This window comes from Myotis myotis, unplaced genomic scaffold (genome assembly GCF_014108235.1).
Source record: "Myotis myotis isolate mMyoMyo1 unplaced genomic scaffold, mMyoMyo1.p scaffold_m19_p_10, whole genome shotgun sequence".
NCBI classification, from domain to species: Eukaryota; Metazoa; Chordata; class Mammalia; order Chiroptera; family Vespertilionidae; genus Myotis; species Myotis myotis.
Genome location: NW_023416314.1, coordinates 47,980,189 through 47,992,443, shown reverse-complemented (window position 1 = coordinate 47,992,443; position 12,255 = coordinate 47,980,189). Strand labels below are relative to the sequence as shown.

At 49.7% G+C, this 12,255-nt stretch overlaps 1 protein-coding gene across 5 annotated transcripts in view; it reads left to right on the top strand.

Annotated features, from left to right (window-relative positions):
* Window positions 1–12,255, top strand: part of GALNT18 (polypeptide N-acetylgalactosaminyltransferase 18) — a 296,165-nt gene that overhangs the window by 202,241 nt on the left and 81,669 nt on the right. For all 5 annotated transcript variants that reach the window (XM_036325391.1, XM_036325389.1, XM_036325392.1 and 2 more), the window contains exons 4-6: window positions 4,347–4,530; window positions 6,142–6,339; window positions 10,537–10,651. In XM_036325391.1, the coding sequence (XP_036181284.1) occupies window positions 4,347–4,530; window positions 6,142–6,339; window positions 10,537–10,651 (497 nt within the window). The remainder of the gene's footprint in view (window positions 1–4,346; window positions 4,531–6,141; window positions 6,340–10,536; window positions 10,652–12,255) is intronic.

Sequence of the window (12,255 nt, the reverse complement as noted above, 5' to 3'; positions counted from 1 at the left end):
AAAGGTTGAAGGAAAAAATGAAAACCTTATTAGGTAAAGGTGTTTTGAAAAGACTGAGCCAGTGTTATCCAGGACATTATATGCCTTTAAAAAAAAATTAAAAATTGTTTGGTTAGAGCTAAACAGCAGCCACTGTTTGGGATATAGCTCTCTGAGAACAGGATTTTTCTCTAGCTGATGCACTAGAAACTTTTATTCTAGTTCACTGTTAACAGAGCTCAGAGGTACAAAGGGGCAAGCAGCTGCTAAGAGAAAGAAAGCCTTTTCATCTCTTGCTGCCACCTTCTTAGCTGGCTCTTCTGTGTCTGAATTCATTTCCTGTGCCTCAGGAGTTCACAATCTTATTTTAACCCCAGCATCATACCAGAACAATAGGTCCTGTTTTAATAGCTTTTGTGTATAACAAACCACCCCAGAAGCTAATGGCTTAAAACAGCAACCATTCATTGGCTCATAATTCTGCAATAAGGGCTGGTGCCGTGATTCTGTGGTAGGGGCAGTTCCTTTCTGCTCTATGAGGTGTCAGCCGGGTTCCCTGTGTTCACAGTCAGCCCGTGGCCAAAGGATCCAAGGTGGCCTCACTCACATGTCTGGGGCCTCGGTGGGGTAGCCTAATGGCTGGGGCCTCTCTGGGCCTCTCATCCACAAGGACCTGGCTCCGGCTTCCTCACTTAGGGCAGCCAGAGAAGGAAAGCAGAAGCTGCAGGCCTCCCAAGGCCTGGGACTGGCAGGAGGTCCCTCCTGTTGCACCCTGTTGTCACACGGCCAGCCCAGAGTCAGTGTGTGAGGCAGCTGCACACTGACTGTGAATTCAGAGAGATGGGGTTTGTGGGGGGTCATTTGGGGGCAGTCATCCAGTGCCCTGTCCCATCAACACCATAGAAGCGGTCCCCACAGGCAGCGACTCTCACCTGTGGAGCGAGTTACTACCCCAGTTCTCACTCCAAGTGCCGTACACTCGCCACCTCACTGTCAAATATTAGGTTTTATGAGCTCTCTATTTAACATTCCTAAAAAGGACATATGCGGGGTAGACTTTGAAGTGATGACACAGCGTTTTAAGAGGCCTCCTGTCAACCATACACGAAGACCTGTAAGCATGGGGCACACTGAGTTATGCTGCTCTGTGGCCAACTTCCTGACATTTGTGCGACAGTGGCATCCCCGGGCCTCCCTGTCAGCTGTTCAATCCGAGATCACGGGGTCATTTTTAAATCAGCTAAAGTGAGCTATACAGCGTGTTGGTGGCAGCCCAAAAGTCAACTGAATTTTCTCTGGGCTGGAATGAGAATGCCTGACAGCCCCCACTGGCCCTAGATCTGGACCAGGGTCACACTGTTTAAAAAGAATGACTTGAATGAGAATTAAGTGCACGGGCTCATCACTTTTAGAAGCTAGAAAACTGGAAGGGCTAGGTAGCAGACATTGGATAACAGAACCAGGCAGGGAAACATTTTGACTTTGGATAAACAATATCAATCTTTTAAAAAAATGAATTAAATAGAAGTAAACATACGATCCTATGTTTTGGTTCAGCACATGCATGTGCACACACAAACACAAGCATGAATACATGCACCCACCCCCGCATGAAGAGATGGCAGGAGGAGGCTTCACTTGGCAGCACCATGTGGAGAGAACCTATAGGTGTTTGCTTCCAGTAAACTCACTTTGAGTCCAAAGTAGGCAAAGGTAATGTGACCTTAAACTCTAAGAATAGGGGCATAGATTCTAGAATAAGGGAGGTGATTCGTTCCCTCTATTCTCTATAGCCCAATTTACTCCAGAAGTATTGGGCCAATTTCTAGGTGCATAGATTAAAGATGTTAGAGAAAAACTAACATATTTAGAGGGAAGGTCAAGATGGTATAAAGACTTGAACTCATGATATATGAGGAAATATGAGGAGGAACTAAAGATATTTGACCTAGAGAAATCCTCAGCAAGAACTGAAGGGTGGTCTTCAACTCAAAATGCTTGTCTTATGGAAGAGGGCTTGGTCTGCCCTCTGTGGCCACACAATAAGGCTTGGGCCAGTGAGTGGAAGGTTGAGAGACCCTGGCACTTGAGGGCAAGAGAAAAAAGAACGTCATAGTCTGTGTAACTCCGTGAGGAATGACCCTGTCAGTGGAGGGGCTGGAGGATCGCTCATCAGGATAGACATGGGTTCACACCTTTGATGGATAATTGGTTCAAAACTAACTTAGTATCCTGTCCAACTCACTCTGAGGTCTTGGGATTCATAGGGACTTGCTCAAGGTCACAGAGCAGGTTAGAAGCTGTCCAGGACCAGAGGCTCCGGCCTCCCTCTCAGCATTTCTTCCTTAGATGCCCGGTTTCCTCACCTCTGCAATGGTAACTCAAGCAGGGCTACCATCCTTCCAGCCTTCGGTTTGGGCAGTTTCATGTGTAAAAGGATTTGAAGTCAATGTCTGCAGGAGGGCTTACCCTTCTGGCAGTGACCATCATGCCTCATTGTCCTCCTGGTGTGAGGCCCTTGCACGCATTCATATCTTCTGTTTGGCCACCATGGCCTTGTTGCTAGCAGACTTCTAACCTGGGGTCAGGGAAGAGGAGGAAGAGATGGCTCTGGATGAGAGATTATGAAGAAGGCCTTGTCAACCAGAGATGGATCTCCGTCCCTTACAACTCCCAGTGATGGAAACTGTGAGGCAGGAAGGAGGGAGCTAACTTTTTTTTAGCATTTACTGTGTGTTATGCATTTTTCACACGTCAATTCCACTTAATCCTCATAACAACCTAGTTTTCTAGGACTACAAAGTACAAAGCACCACAAACTGGGTGGCTTTGAACACAGAAATCTATTGTCTGTCAGTCCTAGGGTACAAATTAGAGGCGTAGGCAGGGCCACGCTCCCTCTGAAGGCGGCAGGGAAGGGTCTGTTCCAGGCTTCTCTCCTAGCGCCTTGTGAGCTCAGGTGTTCCTTGGCTGGCAGACGGCATCTTCTCTGTGTCTCCTCACCTGTCTTCCTTCTGTGCATGCCTAACTCCGTATCCATCATCTATCATGTTGAATTAGGGCCTAATGCCATTATCTTAACTTGGTTAAATCTGCAAAGACTCTAATTCCAAATGAGGTCATATTCTGAGGTACAGGGGGTTAGACTTCAGCATATCTTCTTTGAGGGACACAATTCAACCCATAACAGTTCACCCTATAGTCACCCCAAGTTCATGTCCTTCCCATATGCAAAATAAACTCACCCCATCCAAACTTCCTCATGGACATCCAGAGTTGGTTTAGTAAAGCAGACATACAATGCGGTGCTGTTGACTCTAACCACTGTCCTTCTACTACACTCTGCTGCTGCCGTGGGGCACACCTACCATGCACCTGGCACTGTGCCAGCTGCTTCGTGCCCTTTTCTCACACCTAGTGGGCTGCTTACATGGTGGGGCCCAGATTGGGCACCAAGGGACACGGAGCTCCTACCATTCATTCTCTGATAAGGAGGGGGCTCAGCCCCGGTGGGTCTGTCCAGGGCCTGGCTGAGCAGGTGGTAGGAAGGGTGATTGAGAGGCAGGTACTGATAACATAGGAAAAGAGTGGAACTCGAGTTCTGGGGAGGTGCTGTGGTCACAGGTGGGAGAATGTGGCCCACTCAGGTCATCATTTGGGGGGACGGCACCCTCATAGGCTGTTGCCTGTGCTGCTGTGGAGAACACAGTGGATGTGGCTGCTGTGCTCTCCCCAGTGGAGGGGCGAGGGGTCCTGCTGGGTTGCTCAGGCCCCACTTACAGTTATGAAGAAGCAGGGGACTCAGTGTATAGCCAGGCCCAGCAACAGCAGGCAATAAACCAATGCAGCTGCTCACAGGGCACAGCTCCTGGTCACGCACATCCTAGGGAGATGGAGACCCAGCAGGAGTGGGTCCTGGGCTGCCAGCTCCGAAGATGCAGCATTCCCTCGGGATTGGGGGAGGACTGTGGAGGGCACTGGGATGAAGGAGCTGGTGAGAAGAATGTGGTTTGTGCCATCATTAGACCCGGCTTAAAAGCACACACACACCCCCCTCACATGCTGCATGACATTGAAGAAGTTCATAAACCCTTCTGAGCCTCATTTTCCCAAGGGCTTGTTATAAAGATTAAATCGTCAATGTGTGTAGGCATGTGATCCTATGTAAGTTGCTGGGCTCCATAAATGCTATTTTCACCTCTATTTTTCCCTTCAAATCTGAGCTGCACTGGCCATCCTGGGGAGCACCAAGGAAGACCAAGGAGGGGAATGGACCCTCCAACCTCTCTCTGGGGGTCATTTCTCCACGAAAGGGGGTATGTTTTGATTGTTCCCATTATGCTAACAATACGTTTTCTTCCTCACAGAGGAGCTGAAGGAGAAGCTGACAGAGTATGTGGACAAGGTGAATGGCCAGAAGCCAGGCTTCATCAAAGTCGTGCGCCACAGCAAGCAGGAGGGCCTCATCCGCTCCCGGGTCAGCGGCTGGAGGGCAGCCACTGCCCCTGTAGTGGCACTCTTCGATGCCCATGTGGAGTTCAATGTGGGCTGGTAAGTGCCCATCAGGAGAGGAGGGTGGTCCAGGAGCTTCGACTCAGATGGGTGCAAAGCATGCTGGGATCTCAGTCATGTGGGGGTAAGCAGAGAATTCTGGGAACAGGTGAGATATGGGTATGTGAGTGACTAGGCAAGGGCTGCCCCTTCAGGGTGGGGGAGGGTCAGGGGTCAATAGGGTCAACACACAGTGTCTAAAGGATACAGTGACATGAGGCTTGACTCTGGCTGGCGTGGTCCTCTGGCAAAAGGGTAAATGCTATGGGCAAAGCAGAGAGTGCCAGCCTGGCTAGGGACTAGGCTGCAACTCCCAGGAAAGTGAGAGCTGGACCAGATATGAGACAGAAGCCCAACCACACCGACGAGCCAAGGCCTAGTGGGCAGAGGGAGCTAAGGTGGTTTGATGTCACCAGTGCCCTCAGTTCCCCAAAGGCCAGGCCAGTGGTAGCTCAATATGGCAGATTCTCCCTCCTGGTGAAACTCGGTCTTAGGAAACCTTTATTGCTCTGGCCACCGCTGCTGTGAGGGGGAAGAGAACACACACAAACCTTCAATAGTGTCATCTGAGCAGGGTGGGGCACTTGATACCAACATCCCTCCAGGCCAGAGGGTGTCTGTGGCCCCTGTGTGTGACTTTGCAGAGAGCCTGGGCATGGGAGGACCAGGCACTGGGAATGGCTGAGGGAACCCCCCTTCTGACCACTATGCCTGATGGCGCTGGGTCTGCTCTCCTCCCAGACTCCAGGTGCCACCCTGCCTCTCTGGAGTGGGGTAAAGAGTGCCATTTAGCAGGAAGGAACAGCCGGGCCTGCACGCAGCATGCCTGGATTTGGGCAGACTTTTACATAACAGGCCGAATTAAGATTGCATTGCGGCTGTTTTTCATAGTTGAAGTCCCTGCTTGCCATTTGTGACTATTTAAAAGGCATTTTCATTGGATTTATAGCCAGGAGAGGAGAGGGACACTTACTATTTCAAGCTGATTTAAATAAACAATTACACAACAATTCATTATTAATGAGAAGCTTATCATTACTCTCTGCAAACACTTTACTTGCCTGGTGCCCGTAAGGGCTTCTGGCTCCCTGGAAGCCAGACCTGCCACCTCTCCTTGGGCAGAGGCGAACATGTGGGGTGGGGTGGGGTGGTGTGGGGGGTTGGGGGGCACAGACGGAAGGCCCCAGGCAGCATGAAGTAAGTTTGTTCTCACCCCTGTCTCTGCCTTCCTCATCTGCCTGTTTCCTAGTTAATGTGCTAAATTTGAGCAAAATCAAAGCCCATGTTGAAAGCTTCCCAGGGAACCTCAGATCTGTTTCTTCTTCCTTTAAGTCTTGATTTTTTTTTTCTAGTGAAAAAAAATGAAAGCAACCAGACACACGGATGTAAGGCACGAAGAATCTCTCAGCTCAGCCCAGAAGGTGCTAAGGAGTGGCTGGGCCTCTTGCCAGCCCAGAAGTATAGGGGTGGGGAGGCTGGTAGGGCCCCTGCCCAGGAGGAGATGTCCAGGTGTCTTTCCCTCTTTCCGCAGGGGAGGAGCTTTAGGAGTCATCAATCTGGTGTCTCTTCACCTTGGAGGCAATAACCCCTCTCTCCCTCCCTCCTGCTCAGGGCTGAACCCGTACTCACCCGCATAAAGGAGAACCGGAAGCGGATCATCTCACCATCGTTTGACAACATCAAATATGACAACTTTGAGATAGAAGAGTACCCGCTGGCCGCCCAGGGCTTTGACTGGGAGCTGTGGTGCCGCTACCTAAACCCCCCCAAGGCCTGGTGGAAGCTGGAGAACTCCACGGCCCCGATCAGGTACAGCATCCTTACCTGCGATCTCTCTGCCTCGTCCTCCAGGGCAAGAGCTCCCCTCCCAGCACAACCCTTACTCCCCAAACTCCAGTCCCATCATGGGATGGTGGGTGGGGTGAGGTGAGCGGTGGTGGAAAGGAATTACAAGTGACCTCCAGTCACTCACTGCTCACCAGCTCTGTGATCTCTTTTCAAAGAGCCATGGCTCCCAGATTCATTCAGAGGCTCACAGCTACTCATTCCAGCACATCGCTGTGGGGCACCTGCTGGGAGCCAACTACTATCTACGCTGGGTGCTTGGGATCCAGAGTGATTAAGAGTCAATCTCTGCCAGCAAAATCCTGAAGTGGAGTAAAGATAGACACAATAATTGGAATAACAAATTATTCCACCACGCTGGTGGAAACCGCAAGGAAAGTAGGGAGAATCCTTTGCTGACAGTGTAGCATCTGCACTTGTTTCTAAGGGCAAGTAGGGGATCGCAGGCTTAGGGTGGAGGCATCCATATGCGAAGGAGCAGAGTGAGTTCCTGGGCACAGAGCAGGTTCAAAGGGAGCAGCCTGAGGCCATGAGGCTGGAGGGAAGGAGAGGCAGGACCAGACCTCACAGCACCGCTTCGGCCTTGCTGATGTTTGAGCGTATCCTTTAGGACTCAGACGAAAGGAACTTCAAACTGCATTTCAAAGGTCCCAAACCCTTCCAGCCTTTGCTGCTACCTTCATAGACCCCCGAATGACTCCCATGTGCAGCCTGTTTTATGAATCAGAACTCCTGAAACAGCCGTCCCCACAAGCCCTTGTTTCTGTCTGGTTAATCACAGATCAGGCGCCTTTGTGCTCCCTGCAAAGGGCTGCGTGTTAAACGCACAGACACACCAGAAGGTGGCCTAGGGGACAGTCCCTGGAATGAAAGAGATTAGAAACTCGATGTCACTTTGTATTACATGAGGAAGGAAGATTATGAAAAGTGTAATTGAGAGGGGTGATTATTATCTAAGATCACAACTTCCTTGCCAGAAGAAAAAACACACACTGTATTCATATTTAAAACGGGATGGAAGAGAACTCCACCTGGCTCTCCTGTGCTTATCTTGACTACCTATCTGTTAGGCCCCTGCCACAATTTTGTGTTGTTCAATATTTGTTTGGAGGTCCCTGTGTGCAAGGACCTTTTACACACATGGTCTTATTTGTTCCTCATCAACCTGGTGACAGCTATTGTGTCATCCCTGCTTCACAAGATGAGGAGAGCAAGGCTGGCGAAGGAGAATGGCCCTGCCAAAGGCTCTGGCCAGGGGAGCCAGGATCCAAACCCAGGTCAGCTAGATCCCATGCCTAGTTGTCATCCCCCTAGTCACCCACCCTGAGCTCAGGCCTGGGGTGGCTGAATTCTGCCCAGGTCTGTTGATCTTTGGAGGGAAATACGCCACCACGTAACAAGCATTCTTACAGACGCCTGCACTGATGTTAGTTGCTTCAGCCTGGTCTTCGTAAACCCATATTCTGGGTCCTTCACAAAGAATAGCGTCTCACTCTCAAATTTTCCTTCCCCTGCTTGCTAGAAAGACCTTGGCTGAGAGAAAGTATATTAATGGAGAAAACATCCCTGGTTTTATCCCTAGATAAAGACAGCTCCGCAGAAAGTTGTCGGTTATATAAATGTATCATGCCCACCTGGGCCCGTTTCCATGGGCTGTACTTTGGTGCTTTGTCCACAGACTGCATAAGCTGCAGCAAGAGCCCAGAGGTATCTTCTGCTGCGTTCTGCAGGGGTGTCTTTGAGATAGTTTTTCACTGTGTCCTGAAGTGACTGACCTCTTAAAGAAGACTGACATCAGAGATTTCTTTCAACTTCACTGCCAGTCAAAGAAACCCTTGCTATCCCTGAGGAATTAGTAATGCTATTTCCACATGGGACCCATAAATCTTATTTCTAAGACCAGGTATGCTCATGTTCACCTCAGCCACCAGGAAGCTCGGGGTCTACTTTGTGGATCCACTTGAAGAAGGACCTAATGCTGCACATGCATTCTAACTAGCCCCCAACTTCATTGTGAATGTTTTGTCTCTTCAGACACTTATCTATTTTATTTTCCATGTATTTTACATTTTTCTTGTAAGCTTTTTCTAATTTGGGGGGGAATGAGACAAGGTATAAATTAACACAACTTTCAGGCTGACTGAGCCCACTTAATACCCTCGCTGGTTAATAAGTGACGGACTGCCTGAGGTGGCCTGTGCGCTTTCCTTGACTGGGTCTGGCCAGATGGGGATGGCTCCGTCCTATGTGTCCAGCGGTGCCAGCTCAGTTCAGCACTGCAGGATGCTGAGGGAAAGGCTGAGTACCCACTCTGCCTGCCTGTTGGGCTTATGTCTTAAGTCACCATGATTTACAGAGGGGATTCTCTGGGCTTTTGTAATGGGCAAGTGCCTCTTTTAAAATGATCTTTTGAGTACCAATTATGTCCCAGAGGATTTCAATACTTAATTTCATCCTGTGAGGTTATATAGTGGATTCTATTTCATAGATATGGAATCAGAGGCTCAAAGAGGCTAGGGAACTTCTCTCAAAGAAACAGCCATAATGGGGATTTTTTCCAAGGCACTCACTTCCAAGGCCAAGGTCAAGCGTCTCCCACCAGAGCAGGAATTCACTCTGCTTAGGAGAAGTGCTTGAGGTGGACTGACCACCCTACGTACCTGCGATCTAGGGAAGGTGAAGCCATTCAGAATAAAATGCTGTGATTGAAAGGAGGAGGGACAGGGGCCCCCAGGCACCAGTCTCTGCCTGAGCAGCTTCTGGCCTCAGTACTCTCCAAAGACATAGCCTGCAGAATAGCTGTTTCCCCACGTGGATGAGTTTCCACTTTCAAAGATGGGTCTGTTTGCATGTGATTACCAGTTTTCTTATCGCTGAAGAGTCTTCATTTCTCCTTTTTTTCTCTTCCCCTCCAAATCCTTCAGCCACCAGCTGATAGGTTGCTACACAAGAACTAGAAATGGTAGCCGTGTGCAGTGGAACAATGCAGAGTCATGGCTCCCAGCAGAGAAGCAGCCCACACACCCTCATGCTGATTCACCTAACGTGGGTCACTCCTGGTAAAGTTCCGTGCTGGGCATCCACACAGTCGGTGAGCCCCACGCTCATGCTCACCAAGGAAAGGCCTTCCAGCTGCTGGACCTACTAACTGTGGACATGTAGCTCCAGCCTAAGACCCATGCTGAATTCTAGACCAGGTGTCCTATCTCAGGCCTACCTGTTGGATATCTCCCCACAGGGCCCCTCAGGCACCTTAGACCAGTGTCCCCAGCAAGGAATACTTCTTGCTTCTGAAGCCAGCTTCTTCTCTGTACCCAATTTTGATGTGTGGCTCCACCCCACCATCACCTAAGCCAGAAAGCCAGCTGCCATCCAGATCCCCCCCTCGCTCTTACCTCCATAGTTCATCTCTTTCAAAGTTCTGCTGATTTTATAGTAAAATATGTCTTTAGACAATCCCTATCTCCACTCTTGGCCCAGGTCCTCATCATTTCCAGGGCTAGATGGATACAGCAACAGGCTCCCTAACTGGATTCCTAATTTCCATACAATCTCCTACAATCTGACTTCCCTCAGCTGCTCAAGGATTAAAACACAGATCTTTAAAAACACAGATCTGCTCATACCACTGTCTGCTTAAAGTTTCTCAGGGACCCTCCTTTGTCTATAGATAAAATCCAAATTATTTACCATGCTAGCCAACGCCCCAGCTAACTTTTCTAAGTGGACCAAGGTTGGCATGCAGAACCCAAGTTGGGGAAGGGTGAGAAAGTTGGCAGGGCGCCCAGGTAGAAACAGAGAAGGGCTGTGCAGTTCAAAGTTCAGGGGCCAGGGCAACTATAGATACAGACGTTCAACCCAGACTGGCAGGCTGAGCACCACTTCTGTGGGCTAACACAAATGCAAGCACCAGGGGGCTGATGGCTGGTCCCAGGACAGGAGCTGGCTGCTGCAGCCCTGCTGAAATAGCCTCCCTGGGGCAGCTGGTGAGGGTAGACCTATGAGGGCTGCTCAGAGAACCAGCTCTGCACCAGCTTTGGCAGCAAAGGAAGGAAAAGGACCAGCTCCTCTTGGTGGGAAGGTACCAGTGCTCTCACTCCCCTGACAGCACCATGAGACAGCCCCTCTGCTAACCTGGCCCACCTCCCCTCACCTCTGCAGGAGCCCAGCCCTCATTGGATGCTTCATTGTGGACCGCCAGTACTTCCAGGAGATTGGCTTACTGGATGAAGGCATGGAAGTCTATGGAGGCGAGAACGTCGAGCTCGGGATCAGGGTGAGCAGGGATTCTCACCCACAGGGCTTGGCTCAGCTCCCCAAAGAGTGAATGAGTCTAGGGCAGCGGTTCTCAACCTGTGGGTCGCGACCCCTTTGGGGGTCGAACGACCCTTTCACAGGGGTTGCCTAAATACATCCTGCATATCAGATACTTACATTACAATTCATAACAGTAGCAAAATTACAGTTATGAAGTAGCAATGAAAATAATTTTGTGGTTGGGGGTCACCACAACATGAGGAACTGAATTAAAGGGTCGCAGCATTAGGAAGGTTGAGAACCACTGGTCTAGGGGGTGGAGAAATGGGGCTCAAGGTTGAGGGTCATGTACTGATTCAACCATTCACTAAGCTTGGTTCATCTGTATGCAGGCAGCACTGATGGGGATGAGGTAGTGACACAGGATGGCACCTACAGAATTTTCAGGAAGAAACCTCAGAGACTGCATGGTTGGGGGTAGGGAAATGGAAGAGTTGAGCTCCCAACTCAAGGAAACAACCTCTTTGTTAAAACCAAACATATGCTTCTCCGCAGTGAGCAAAGTTGTGCTCCAGGTGCAGGCATCAAAGGCTGGATGAACAAGATTGACCCTCAGAGTCACCTCCCCTTGGGATCTCTCACTCATATTCTCTGTCTCCTCCACAGTGGCCCCTAAAGTTCTAAAGCCTTTATCAAGAGAGAGCTACAGGGAAATAAACTCATGGAATATAAACAGCAAAACATTCCATGCTGGTCAGACCCTCAGACCCGTTCATACCTCATACCATTTTCTGGAGGTGGCCCCAATCCCACCTCAAAGCATGGGGACCATCACAGCCATCACTGCATGGTATGAATCCTCAATAGACACCATTTAGTTTCTCATCCTAGAGGAACATTTCCTAGGCTCTGCCCCTTTCCCTGGGCCCATGAAAAGATGCCGGGGGTCTTAATCCGGCATCAAGAAGGGTTCAGCAATCTGGAGAAGGTGCTGTGCGTAAATTAAATAAGAGTCCAGGTATGAAACATAATTTTTTTTTTTGAAACATAATTTTGAAAGGCACTATAGGGAGTCAGAGAAGACTTAGCGAAAGAAAACCAAGTTCTCCTTGTCTCAGGACCCCTTGCTATTTATTAACACAATTTGTCCTAAGGCAAGGTGGAGATATACAGGTACAGAATCCATTCTCAGATTGGGGAATTGCCTTTGGCTGTTCGGGTGTTTGGCCAGTAGGAGGCAATAACATGTAGATTGAGATGCCCTGAGCTGTCTGGCAGCAAGCAATTACCCTTTTCAGGTTTGGGGAAATGCCCTTGCCACTCCAGATGAATCAACCCTGCTGACATGCTGGAACTGGCTTCCGGCAAAAAGATAATTCCAAAATGAACCCCTCCCCATGTCTGATGGCATGCACAGGTCCCCTGGTGGTTGGCAAGAATGGGATGATGGATACAACAAAGGACCTGGTCCTAGGGGGAAGCCCATGCCTCTATCTAGGTTGTGATCCTATGAAAAACCCAACATTCAAACTGTGGCTGGTCCCTTCAGTGGTCCCCACTGTCCTCTCCATGGGGATCTTTAAGCAGCCTGACACATCCATGCACGCACTGTCAGCCCCCCCT